Source organism: Heliconius melpomene, chromosome 2, assembly GCF_056956725.1.
Source record: "Heliconius melpomene rosina isolate 202511_hmr_F chromosome 2, ASM5695672v1, whole genome shotgun sequence".
In the NCBI taxonomy this organism is placed as follows: Eukaryota; Metazoa; Arthropoda; class Insecta; order Lepidoptera; family Nymphalidae; genus Heliconius; species Heliconius melpomene.
The window spans coordinates 8,092,471-8,106,334 of NC_140390.1; the positions used below are offsets into that span (position 1 = coordinate 8,092,471).

At 32.2% G+C, this 13,864-nt stretch overlaps 2 protein-coding genes across 3 annotated transcripts; one reads left to right on the plus strand and one right to left on the minus strand.

Annotated features, from left to right (window-relative positions):
• Positions 1-39: 39 nt before the first annotated feature.
• On the plus strand, positions 40-9,310 carry Mer (ezrin/radixin/moesin family protein merlin). 2 transcript variants are annotated; one of them, XM_085206814.1, is made up of 14 exons: positions 43-389; positions 743-872; positions 1,068-1,273; positions 1,768-1,892; positions 2,305-2,407; positions 2,680-2,886; positions 3,210-3,314; positions 3,578-3,709; positions 4,051-4,197; positions 4,540-4,731; positions 4,980-5,152; positions 5,744-5,875; positions 6,426-6,679; positions 7,338-9,310. In XM_085206814.1, exons 1-13 carry the CDS (start codon positions 303-305, stop codon positions 6,670-6,672), a joined length of 1,986 nt encoding a protein of 661 aa, XP_085062940.1. In that variant the 5' UTR covers positions 43-302; the 3' UTR covers positions 6,673-6,679; positions 7,338-9,310. The 2 variants fall into 2 exon arrangements, with proteins under 2 accessions (XP_085062949.1, XP_085062940.1); XM_085206823.1 differs by lacking the exon at positions 5,744-5,875 and having other exon boundaries at positions 40-389.
• Positions 9,311-10,214: 904 nt separating this feature from the next.
• LOC146540718 (uncharacterized protein KIAA2013 homolog) lies at positions 10,215-13,757 on the minus strand. The gene has a single exon (XM_085206836.1). It carries the CDS (start codon positions 13,565-13,567, stop codon positions 11,681-11,683), a length of 1,887 nt encoding a protein of 628 aa, XP_085062962.1. The 5' UTR covers positions 13,568-13,757; the 3' UTR covers positions 10,215-11,680.
• Between the last annotated feature and the right edge of the window lie 107 nt (positions 13,758-13,864).

The following is a 13,864-nucleotide window of genomic DNA, read 5'->3' on the forward strand; positions in this document are numbered from 1 at the left end:
ACTCACCTCACATATACATACAAAACAATAAAAACCTGTAATTAGAAAGAAACAGTGAAACGGAGCGACGACATTAGTTTTTCTGATTAATTTCTCTTCATTCACCTCGCATTCTTGTTTCATTGACGTTCCTGTTGTTTGTAAATAACAAACGCTGGAAATAGTACGCAATGTGGAATTACGCGCATACCTCCATCGAGCGTACGTTACGTAAACTTTAGCACGATAATTATACTATATTAACAAGAAAATAACCTATAGCAGGAAGTGAGTGTTCCTTGTTAAAGAAATGAAATAAAATAATGCCGCCTTTCAGAAGGAAGAAGGCTGCCAAGTCTTTCCCAGTTAAAGTGTGTACTTTGGATGCGGAATTGGAATTTAACCTTGAGGTAAAATATAATATCTTCATATATTTGTAGACGGTAGTTTGTTTACAGCGTATTAAGGGTATGTTAGTATAAATTAACACAATGAACCCGTTGTGAGTCATCGGATGACCCCGGGGTCGGTTAACATTTGTTTTACATTACTAAACCATTTTATTTTGCATTAAATAAGCGAAATTAACTAGAAGTTTCGATGTTTTATTTCAATAATTGTATGTACAGCACATACCCCAGCAGTTACTTTAGATTATTTGTTTTTATTATAGCATCAAAATAAAATAGGTAATAATTTATACAATCTGTAATGAATATGAATTAAGAAAAAATCTTTTAATCTGAACAGTATTTTGTTGTAGTGGAGAGCAACAGGCAGAGATTTATTTGATTTAGTATGCAGAACCATAGGTTTGAGGGAGACATGGTTCTTTGGACTACAGTTCGAGGATACCAAACATTTTATAAGTTGGTTGAAGTTGGATAAAAGAGGTAAATTTTGCTTAGTGATTCAAAGTTTTAGATAACTTTTACTTTGTAAATAGTAGTAGTAGTAGTAGATTTATATATTTTTTCAAATTAAGCTCTTAGACAATCAGTGACATTGTCTACAATATATCATATCATTTATTAAATAAATTTATTAAATAATAAAAAAAAAATTAAATGTTATATTTTCACTTTCAGTTCAAGACCAATGTGTCTCACAAATGCCGGGAACACCATTCATGTTGCTATGCAAGTTGTACCCTGAGGATGTAGCAGAAGAGCTTATACAGGAAGTTACTCAACACCTACTGTTTCTACAAGTGAAACAAGCTATACTTAGCATGGATATATATTGTCCTCCGGAAGCTTCTGTGTTGTTGGCTAGTTATGCTGTTCAGGCTAAGGTATGGTAGATAAAAATAATATATGTTGAGTGGTTGGTAGTAGGATTAGATTTGTTTTCCAGAAACATTAATGCTTATAATGTTACTTTAAAAGTGTTTTCTTGAATTTATTTACAGGTTTATTAAAAAAATATTTCAGGTGTCAGTTTTAAATTTATAAACCAATTCATGAAGTTTATGTAAACATTTTAACAATTTAGTTTTATTTATTTCTGTTACATTATATACACTATCAGTGGGACTCAATGCTACGCTTTGCGAGGAAATGAAACTTCACCATTCACGTAAGAAAATGATTAATTTTCTCGACTGGGAATCGAACCCACAAACAGTCGCGTTTACAATTGTACACTTGTCCCCTGCATGACAACTTGAGTCACATACCAAACTCATTTAAGAATTAGGAGTTAATGTACCTTTTTTAAATTATTATTTTTTAAATATTAACAATTGTTCTACTAATAAATAACTATTATATAATTTTAACATTACAGTATGGTGATTACGATGAAAGTGCATACAAGCCAGGAATGCTGGCCAGTGAGGACTTGTTACCACAAAGGGTTATTGATCAGTACCAAATGACACCAGAAATGTGGGAGGAGAGGATTAAGATATGGTATGGTACATTGTGACTAAAATTCAAATAATTGATTAATATTAAATAGATCTTATGTTTAATTTTCTATGTAAATGTGCACTAAATACAAATCTACAATACCAGTTCGCTTGCGTGGCTCAATGGAAATAAGTAATAATTGTGTGCACATTCTAATTAGTGATTCTAGAGTTGTCTTCAATAAATGAACTGATTCACACTGGAATTTTTTCTTAAATAAAGCCAGTAGTTTCTAAGATAAAATGCAGTAAACCAACTAACTGATCAAAAATTGCTGCACTAGGATATTAAACCATATTTAAAGTGAACTGAAAATGGATAAATTAGTGTCCAAACATTTAATGCAGCAACTAGTGCTGCATTAAATGTTTTTTTTTAAATTTCTAACTCTTTCTTTCTGATTTTAAACTAGGTATGCAGATCACAAAGGCATGTCGAGAGATGAAGCTGAAATGGAATATCTTAAAATAGCACAGGACTTAGACATGTATGGCGTTAATTATTTTGCTATTAATGTAAGTACCTACTTAGTTTTTGTCACTTTTGTCAGATTAAAACTCAGCAAAATCCCATAGAATTTAACGTTTTTTAAAGCTACATGTGTAAATGTAAATTTAAATTTCTATATTGGTAATTTTACTCATCTGACGGCATTTGGTTACACTATGTTACTTGCAATGTAATTAAATATTTAATTAAATATTCTTAAATTATTAGAAAAATAGATTTGGATAATAAAATATATACCGTGATATATTTTATTATATACATTTTTCTCTTTTCACAGAATAAAAAAGAAACAGACCTCTACCTAGGAGTAACTGCACTCGGCCTAAACATATACGAGAAAGATAACAAGTTAACACCGAAAACAACCTTCCCCTGGTCCGAGATCAAACATATTTCTTTCGATGATAAGAAATTTGTTATCAAATTCGTTGACAAGAGTGTTAATAATTTTATTTTCTTCTCTCCCAAAGGAATGAATAAATTGGTAAATTTATCATTCTTATTGCATACACTTTTATTAACTTTATATTTATCTATCTATCTATAAATATAGATAGATATATTATGTTACATATTTAGTTTTAGAAATTATTCATTTTATTTTAGAAACTAAAAGAGGGAAAATGGAGTGTCTTAACAGTTAACACTAGGTTCCTCCTGTTTACCCTGCTATGAAAAAAGTGATGCCGAAATAAATAATAATCCGCTTGAATGAGAATCGAACTCAAACTCATGGCACTGCTCTACTACGATGTTAATTCTTTAAAATAATATGTTAAAGTATTTTAAAAAAATATATTTTAAAAGATTTTAGATCTGTGTATCGGCAATCATGACTTATACATGAGGAGGCGGAAACCCGACACTATGGAGGTACAACAGATGAAGGCTCAAGCCAAGGAGGAGAAGCAGGTACATATTTATATTTGTGCTATGATGTTGTGTCAAAGTGGTACAGACATAGTAAATGTAATTGTGATGGGTTCGATTTCCCTCAGGGGAATTAATTACTTTAATATTTGCCCTCTGTGAGACTCTGAATGTATTCCGGTACTCAACAAAAACTTGAGCGGAAAGTGTAGAAGAGAGTGTTTAAATGTGATATTAATTTCTTCCTAACTATCCTCCTATATGCGGAATACAACGTAAAGCTGAAAAATTCTACTATTCCACAGCGTCGTCAAATTGAGCGCAACAAGTTAGCGCGTGAAAAACAATTGCGTGAAGCGGCGGAGAGAGAGAGAGCCGCCATGGAGCAACGCCTGTTGCAGTATCAGGAGGAAATACGGCTGGCTAATGAAGCTTTGGTAGGTTTTAATTTAAATAATTCTATATGATCCCCCCTTCCCCCACTATGCCCTTGTTAGTTTTTGTAAAAGAAAACGTTATACCAGGGCGACTGCTGTTTCACGTATTAAAATACAGATAAAAAATTGTTGAAAAATTTATATCAATATCAGTAAGAAATTTAATATCAATTCTAAAATTTATTTTTTTGTTTTATGAACTGACTTTAATAATTTATTAAATGTTGTTGTTGATTATATTTTTTATTGTTTATTATCTGAGTTGTACTTTTCTTCTTACATTCATTGATTCTCCTGAACTATGAATTTACTATCATTATTTCCATTTCTATGTCTTTCAGCGTCGTTCAGAAGAAACGGCAGAACTTCTAGCAGAGAAAGGTAGAGTGGCGGAAGAAGAAGCTTCCCTCCTAGCACAGAAGGCATCAGACGCTGAAAGGGAGAACGCGCGACTGCGGCTGTCCGCTATCAAGACTGAGGAGGAGAAGGTAAGAGACGAGACGATAATTTAAAGGGTTAAATATATAATTTTTATTCTGTTTTTTGTTTTTATGTCACTATGCGACAGGAATCTAGTGCTAGGACACCCGATTCTCGACGCACCGCCTTATTTTCGAGACATTGCAGGTTGAGTGGCGGAACTTAATGCCGCGCTTGGTCTTGTTACCAAACTGTATATGGATATATTAAAAAAATCACTCCTCTCAGACGGAATCAACCGTAACCGTAATGTTTACTATCATAAGCTATGCCACATTGGCCTTAATATTTTTACAACTGTTGTTATTATTATATTATACCAAATTTATATCCCATATATAAACTTCCAGGTGCATCTAGAAAGAAAAACACGCGAAGCGGAGTTCCTAACGGCCCGCCTAGTAGAAGAGTCAGAGAAGAGAGCGGCGGAGGCGGAGAGACTGAAGGCGGAACTCGTATCCGCCAGGGTTGCGGAGAAACAGGCGAAGGAAAAACTTTTGAACTTCCTTAGTAGGACATCCACGGGATCATTGCCTCCGCCGGTTAGTGTTATATGCCATTTTCAGAAAGCGGTGCAAAATCGTCGCCACCAGATTTGGACGCGTAGAAGGCGAAAGAGAAACTTTAACTTGCTATTAACTTTCTTAGTAGGACGTCCATATGGCCGCGGTTTTAGTTAGTTTAACCTGATTTATATGTTGAAGAAATTATGACGAAGAATTTTCTTATTCCAATAAGAAATAAAATAAACAAATATATATTTTTAATACTCATTTAATACATTTTACAGCCATCGTCCACAGTACCGTCATCGATGTTCCCGTCAACTTGTTCTCTGCCAGCCGAATTGGGTGGAGAAGTTCTCCAAAATGGCAATTCCGGTGAAGAACTCAACTCTTACCAACTGGTGCCAGACGACGACCCCCACGTACACCGTCTCTCCCTAGAAATAGAGAAGGAAAGGTGAGTGATAATGTGGAGAAGATGTAAAATTTACCGTTTAATGTAAGCGGTAAGTAGTGTATGCGAATGATAGTTATATAGCAGTGGGCGGAGTTAAATGGAGAAGATGGAGAATTTACCGTTTGAAATAAGCGGTAAGTAGTTTGTGAGTGTGGAAACTACTTTTCTTAGTGTCAGAGGCTTATTAGAGAATACGAACACTAAAGGAGGTAGAGAATTTATCGTTTTTAACAAATGGTAAGTAGTGTGTGAGAGAACTATTATCTTAGTGGAAGATCTATTAGGGGATAGTAACTATGTCAAAACATTAAGAATTTACCGTTTACGATAAACGGTAAGTAGCGATAGTGACAGATAATATGTGTTTGACACTGTAAGTGAAGAGTAATTTTGAATGTTGCTATGAAAATCATGGGGTAGTGAAATGTGGAGAAAATGAAGAATTAACCAATTATGAAATATGGTAATAGTAGTGGTATGTTAGTACTCTAAGAGATGAGTCATTTTTGAGTCGTTTTGTGATGATATAGAGACAGAATTTAGTGACTTATTGAGTGAATGAATGAGATGCAGATTAATAAGCGAAAGCAGTGTTCGGTACCAGGAGCCCATGAGCCGGCGTGAGGTCCTCCTGAACGGGACCGTCGACGACGAGATGACCTCCTACGAGCTGATGGACGACGACCACGTGCAGCGCCTTTCCGCCGAGATAGAGAAGGAGAGGTGAGTCGTTTGATACTTTGACTTACTAATGATTGTTGATTATACTGTTATGATAGTTATTAAGAAGATTTTTTTTATTATTAATTTATTAATAGATTGATTAATTAATGTATGGTGGCTTTGGTAGGGAAGAGAGGCAATCCACAGAAATGATAAAAGATGTTCTCTATATTTTAACTTATTAGATAATTCTTCAAAACTTAAGATGGATATGAAATTAGGATTTCGATTCACTACTTAGTGTAAGGGGGCTGTATAGTGACGGTTGTCGGTTTGATTCCCATTTGTCGGTGTTTACATTTAGATTATTTTCATACACAGGGGTACCTCTAGTAGCGTGGCGTTGAGTTACTTTATTTTCTTCTTTCTAGTAAATATGAAGGTAAATTTTAACTTTTTTGACTTTGTTTATTTTTATACACACAAATGATGGTGACATGATTCAGAAGTATATACCTAAGTCACCCACAACATAAAAATAAAACAATACATTACTTCAAAGAATGACTTTTTTTTTACTTAAATTTTTAACTACTCCACTATATTCCAGAGTGGAATACTTAGCGAAGTCCAAGCATCTTCAACAGCAGCTCGACGAACTACGGTGTGAATTCTCCGTATTAAGGGTTGAAGGGGGAGGGGGTGGACAGGGCAGTGGCGGGGGCGGGGGTGGAGGAGCAACTCTCGACCGTCTTCACGAAGCCCAGGCGAGAAGCGGTGATGATAAATACAGTACTTTGAGGCGGTTGAAGCAAGGGTCTACCAGGACAAGGGTAGCTTTCTACGAAGATCTTTGAATTTTGAGTAAGTATTAAGTATTATTTTTATTTTGTATGGAAGGGAGTAAGTGAGAGAACAAATGAGATCCCACCCAAGATTGTCTCCGAGAAGTTCAGGCGAGGGTTGGAGAGGATAAAAATGATATCATATAGTACATTCAGACAGTTGAAGCAAGACCTGCTATATTTTACCCCTGCAAGAACTTTCTATTAAAAATTTTGAATTTTGGGTCCGTTAATGTACTATAAGATGGCTTAGGAAGGTCTTAATAGCGTAGAGTGGTAAAATTGCTGAATATTTCAGAAATATTAGCTTTATTCCGTAGTTTTAATGGAGTATACAAATGTTATCACGATATAATTGTGTATAACATTATATTTGCAAAAAAAATTGTTATATTTTTTAAGCAATGCCTACAGAGTTGGAAGTAAAGTAGGAAGCGGAAGTGTCTTAATGAGAACAAAGTGTAATACTGGGTTCTCAAAAGACATGATACTGAAAATAATTAATGTACTGAAACTCATTTTTTTGGCTAAACACAGGTAGCCACCATTATTATAAGAGCACTGGGTCCTAATACACTGGACCCAGTGCTCTTATAATAGAGAGAATAGTAATCTACCACTGGTTTTTTTCTTTTTTATTTCGTCAGATGAACTAAAATCTATTTTCATAATTTCAGGAACTTGACGTAACATCACGGAATGAAAGCTTGAATTTTATTACCATTAAAAGGTTTCAAAATCTTACTTTTTTTTACTTTTAAATTATATATTAAGTATAAGTTGAAAATGGTGTCATAGTAGAATGTCGAAATGTGCCTTAAAATATTCAAGGGGGAGAGAGAATAATTATAGTGAGTATTGAGAGAAATGGAAAGAATGATAAAATTTTAATATTCATTATTAAATAAATAATTAAAAAATAATTAATAGTTTTTAAGAATTAATTAACAAATGAATGTAAAAGTATTTTTTTTTATGTTTATTAATATTTTATTGACGTCGTCGTGACGCAACGGCACTACTACGTGTCTGACTACAAAAGTAGGTTCGATTCTCATTTGTCGGAATGAATTGTTGTTATTTCCTCACCATAGTTAACAATATAAACTGCGGCGTTGAGTTCCGAAACTCAACACTCGATTTCTCGAGAATTTTGCTGAAAGAGAAGAACTTTTTTTGTGCTAAATTCAATTGTAATAATCACTTATGAAATAAATTGATCTCTTCATTTTATTATATTACTAATATAAATATTATATGAATTAATTATTATATCTTTTTACACATTTGTACTTTAGTTTTAATTGATTTTTTTTTATAATTTTGCTTAGAACAAAATTGCTTAGAGCCAAAATATGAAAACTTTTAGATTTCGTATATTTATTATAAACAAATATTTAGGTAAATAACAATGAATGTTGTTCCTTTATACTTACTCGTAAGTATCATTAAATGGATCCTGTATGGCTCCATTATTTTATTCATAATAAATAAAATAATATATATTTTTTTGTATTTACACGTTATTATAAAATACTTTTTTAAATAGCCGCCTATATAAACATTTTTTGTAATCGTATCTCTTATCGTATCTTTTTTTTATTGAATTACTTATTACAGATTACACACGATAAATACTTGAATTACTTGGAAAAAAAACCCCGACTGCATGAACTAAATTAATTACGAAAATCCAATGACGTATCATTTATCAATATCTGTTTAACAATTACAAGAGTTCAAAGGAACGGAGGTACATACACGTTAAAAACATAATAATCCTTTTGAGTCCGCCGCGGTCGGGTAAAAGAGAAATTAAATATTTTAAATACAATCAAGACTCTTTTAGAGTATGAACACGACACGCACAAAAAATAAATATTTAAGGAAAAATATGAAATTTCAATCACTTTAGTTTAATATATACCATACATTCTTTCAAGTACCTTTATTTTGTATCATAATATAGTAATAAAATAACTGCTTCTCATAAACTTAATACTTTTTGTGTTAATTATCTAATATTATTTAAATAACGTTAACATTGGTTTATTTTTTATCTAATAAATAATTATCAGTTCATCTATTTAAATTTAATTATTAAACGAAATAACTGAGCATATATTTATGTAAAATAAATGAACATTTTTCGAAATGCCATCAAGAACATATGACGTTAAAATTTTCTTATTTAGACTTAAATAATATATAATCAATTGTAAAACTATTTAATTTAGTTTTTGTTATTGCATATATGTTTTTTTGATTATTTAAATGGATTTTCATTATTTTTACTTTAATAGTATGGATATAATAATATTTTTATAGTACAATATTTTTTGTGAGCAAAACTCGTGCCTCTCTGTCTTATATTATTACAAAACGCACCCTTACAAAAAAAGTGATCCAAAAACCAAATCTAAGTAACTCAAAATTTTTGTATATTATTTTTTTCAAAAATGTCCAAAAAATCCCTTTTTACTTATCCTCTATACCAAATTTTTCGCAAATTGCAATTTTTTTATCTTTTATTTGATAATATCTTTTATTTTGGAGGGTGCAAATTGTGATGTATTAAATGTTACTATGTATACGTGCCTTAATGATGTTAAGAAAATAAATATTTTGTAAATATATTTTTAGAAAATTATTCAGTTTTTATTTTTTTACTCTTGTTTATACATTCAAAATCTAGGTATAATTAAGTATTTAATTTATACTTAAATATGACTTAATATTAAAAAGTATGTGTATAGCAGGAGAGGTAGAGGCAACCTGAGAGCTTATTATTAAAGCAATAGTAAAAAGAGCTTCTAAATATCATATGCCTAAAGAGTTGTAAAATTAAATCAAAAGATACTCATCTTAGATTGTTTTTAGCTATTTCCTTAGGATTTAAGTTTCTAATTAGAAACTTTCCGTAGCGTTAGGCGTTTTGAGTAGTGGAACGCCGTGTTTAGCCTCTTGCTGTTACCAGAGCGAGGATATGAAAATATTAAATATTACTATAATCACTAAAAATACGTACTAAAATATATTTTAACACATTTTTAATAACTTTCAAATGCAAGATGGAAACGCAAGGAACGAAATATTAGGCAATTTGTTATCATTAACTTAACTGAGTGATTGTGTGTATCGTTAAAATATTCTCAGAATGATATACGATAACGTCGTGTTTTGTATATGTGCTAGATTATTATCTATAACCATTAAGTATACTAAAATAAAGATTTGCCTTAAAACTCTGATTATAAATAAAAGCTTTTAAAATAGATTTAGTAATGAAATAGTATAAGAAATTGAGGCCACAGGGAGGCACGGTTTTGGGTTCAATTCCCATTCAGGTTAATGAAGTGTAATATTTTCATTTTCGTCGTTATGGTAACGAGGCAAAGCCATTGAGTACCGCCCTCAACACGCAATGCGTCCAGGACTCGGCGGAATATGGGGACACCACATTCCCAGGTTCCCTTTGAGTACCCTGCTATTGTGCGGGATACAGGTGAATCTATAAAAAAGTTTAATAATTACTAATAATAAAACAAAACACATATTTCTTAAATTTATTAAAACTTCATATACAATCAACATACATTTGCTGCTAATTATTTAAAAAATATACACCACAATCTTATAACAATATTAATAATTAATTGTTTATAATATTATTAATACACTTTTATGTACAATTTAGAGAACTTTTATTAATAAATAAATGAATGATTAAGTTAATAATAATAATATTTTACTTTTATCGACTCAGAAGCATCATATGAATATTAAAGGAAAAAAGAACAAAACTTTCACACTCTCATTACTTTGACTGGTTGTAAATGAATAAAGATCTATAGAAACATAATATATAAAATATTTTTTTAATTTTACATGTCTCTCAAGATAGAAAGTAGGAATGTCAAGACACTCCATTCTTCGTTTTTACACGAATATAAGATATAGCGTTAACAGAGCAGGAAAATAAAAATAATTAATTCCCCCGAGCGGAGACTATAATATTTAGTCAGACACTATACCACTGTGCCGCAATCCAAAAATCAGCTTCACTATGAATCCCGCATATAGCAGAGTAGGTAGAGGGAACCTCAGGGAGGGCGTTAAGACACACTGTCCTCCACTTTCCGCCAAAGTTTTCGAGGCATTGCATGTTGAGTGGTGGAACTCAACGCCGGGCTTTGGCCTCGGTGCCAGAGCAAAAAATGGAGATATCAATAAATAATAATTAATTCGCTCTAGTAGGGATTGAAACTATAACCGTCGTTACAGTAAAACCCTTGTGCCCCTGCGCCACTACGGCTTCAAACATCCTAGTGTTGTTTAAACAAATCAATTATAGATTATAAGGTTCAATAGAGATCAAAATTGTAACAATATTTACAAAATGCTATTTTATCTACAAAATTGTAATGAATGTAAATAAATCATATTATATGACATATGACTGAAACCTAAAAATGTGTAAAATTTATATATAGTATAGCAAGTGGATTATTAGAGGAGCAATTACACAAGGTTTTTAACTCTCCATCTGAAAACAGCCTTATTAGTTAACATAATATTGTTGGCTTAAATCACAAACCTGATAACAGCCTATTAAGAAAGAATAGAAGGTTATTGAAAATTAATAAATTATAAAATAAAGCTTGATTGTTTTTTTACACTTTCGGAAGCTATAAGAACGAATGAGAACATAAAAACAAAAAAAATAGATTTAGCAGGTTGACATTCTAAGCCAACCATATACAGTAAACATTACAAATACTCCAAAGTGAGTAATGTTCTAATAGTAAACAATTTACTAAGCATATTCAGTTTTATTTAAATTATGCATTATATATCTTGAAATTATTAATCTTAGTTACAAATCAATAATTTCATAACTCTATTCACCAATTATATCACTATTCTATACATGGCAGTGTAGAATAAGCCACCTATAGTTCCAATAACTTGTCTGCTATAATAACGTCAATTGGTAAATATTGAAGCATAAAAATAACAATTAAGCTTTATTGTATAATCTTTTGTAACTAATACTTGTGCCGCTATCACAAAATTCATTCATAATAATCCTACATAAGAATAAATGGAACATGACTATTAGAACTATAATGGAAACCCAGAATAAGGGGTTTAGGCCTCCAAGGCTGTGGCCATGTCGGTGTAAGGCGATGACATGGTGCTCGTGAGCCGGGGCTTCTATAACTTCATGTACATGGATTGCATGTCTCAAATCCTCCATATGCTGCTTATCGGCTGTTATATATAAGATAGCGGTTAAAGGCTCCGTAAGTTTCACTGGGAAGTATTTTCTATATGGTCCAAGTTGAACAGGTGAGTCTAAGCAGCCGGCATCGCAAGCATAATATGTTTTATCAGAGCGATCTAATGCCACAAATATAGCTGCCTTATTATCTTCCTGCAATATAACACTTATATTGACGTGAGTCATGTTCCCATAGTTAACTCGGCGAAATAAAAAGTCTCTATGTAGCTTTGATGGGTGTATATTATATTCCAGGTGTTGATTACTGAATCTTAGGCTTCCAAAACTAAGTATCATTGCTTGGTTGACACCACTGGCACCAGCTTTTAAAAGATTGTGGCAACCCTGTTTTTCTAAGGTCAAAAGCCAAATACTTGCCACATTATTCAAATTAGAAAGACTGTTTAGTGGTTTCCATAAATTGAAAGCATCTAAAGTTGAATAGCCTTCATAGCAGCCCTCTGAATATGTTAGGGTTCTGAGGATCTCAGATTTAGTTGTTAGTTTGATGTGCTCTTCATGTTCATAACTTCTAACTTGTGAGAGGATAGCATAAATAGTAGCATTAATTCTATCTCCATTAATAACACCATCAGCTTTTGAATCAGATATATAAAAACCGGTGTACCACAGACCTTGCCATACTCTAGCATGGTTCTCTCTTAATTTTCTTACTGCAACTCTATCTCCTGTTAATGCTATAGCTTTTTCCATTTGATCTATAGCTTTCTTTTCTACTATGTCCTTTTGACTTGCATAATCTGCTTTCTTAATGGGTTTGCTGTATTGTACTGTTGTTAGAATCAAAAGGTCTAAGCCATCTCTTGCTTCAATTTGTATAACATTGCTCAGTTTTCTACAGACAACTGAAACGGCTATGACGTTTTCACTCTCAAGTAAAGCTATCATACCAGTTACAACCTCATATTCCTTTGCATCAACTCCTTGATGCAGTTTTATAGTCTGTTTTACAGATGTAGGCCAATCAGATAGTCTTGGTATTGTCATGTGTAAAGTTTTAGGTGCATTTAAAGGATTATTAATTAAAATTTCTTGTACAAATAGCGATGGAATAGTTCTATGTGCGTAATATTGGTATGAGACATGCAAGCCTGTTCCACTACATTGAAATCTATGTACAATACCACTCTTGTAGTCTACTAACGTAGATTCTTTCATATCTAAGTCATCTATTATGTATAAAGGGTGATAATACACTGGTAATGATAGAGTTCTCCCATGTTTAATATTCAAATGTGAATCGTGTTCTAACGCAAGTCCTAGCAATCCATTACCTACATAAGGCACGTAATTGTGACTAAGCGATGAAAGCGTGGCAGATGATTCCAGCCTCAAATAAGCGTCATATTCGTTAAGACGATCTTGGAAAGGGTTCAAAAAGTTCCGGTGACAAACATTTTGGTTACTCATTAGGGAACCCTCTCTGTTATAAAATATATCCATAAGCGTCGGTCCAATGTAAAGTAAAAGGAATACTACCACTAGAACTAATAAAACTAGTTTTTTTCTTGTAAGTGGTCCATCTGTAAGTCTGTTTATGCGTCTAAAAATCTCCCCGGCTCTCCGACTCATGTCGCCAAAGTTATTGTTTGGTCTTTCCATTACCCTGCAGTTCGCTGTAACCTACACTTTCCACAGCACCAAGCATAAAATTCACGTATGATTTAATGTAATCATTGTAAACATGAAAAATTATTGTAAAATTTTAATTTTTACGACTATAATCTGCTTCACAATAAATAATCACAAAGTTAAGCGAAACACATGACGTTTCATAGATAATTGTGATCGGATACTTGTACTATCAAATATTTTCTTTTTAAACCAGATATTGCTTTCTTTATAAATAAAATATACGCAGTAATAGTAACTAAAATTATTCGTAATTATTTTTATATA

What these genes read in the sequence shown, in the direction of transcription:
- Mer (XM_085206814.1), top strand. Translation starts at nt 303, where the DNA reads ATGCCGCCTTTCAGAAGGAAGAAGGCTGCCAAGTCTTTCCCAGTTAAA. An exon ending in GAGGAGAGGATTAAGATATG is followed by an intron (nt 1,893 to 2,304) that starts GTATGGTACATT and finishes ATTTTAAACTAG; the next exon opens with GTATGCAGATCACAAAGGCA. An exon ending in GGCTGGCTAATGAAGCTTTG is followed by an intron (nt 3,710 to 4,050) that starts GTAGGTTTTAAT and finishes TATGTCTTTCAG; the next exon opens with CGTCGTTCAGAAGAAACGGC.
- LOC146540718 (XM_085206836.1), bottom strand. Translation starts at nt 13,567, where the DNA reads ATGGAAAGACCAAACAATAACTTTGGCGACATGAGTCGGAGAGCCGGG.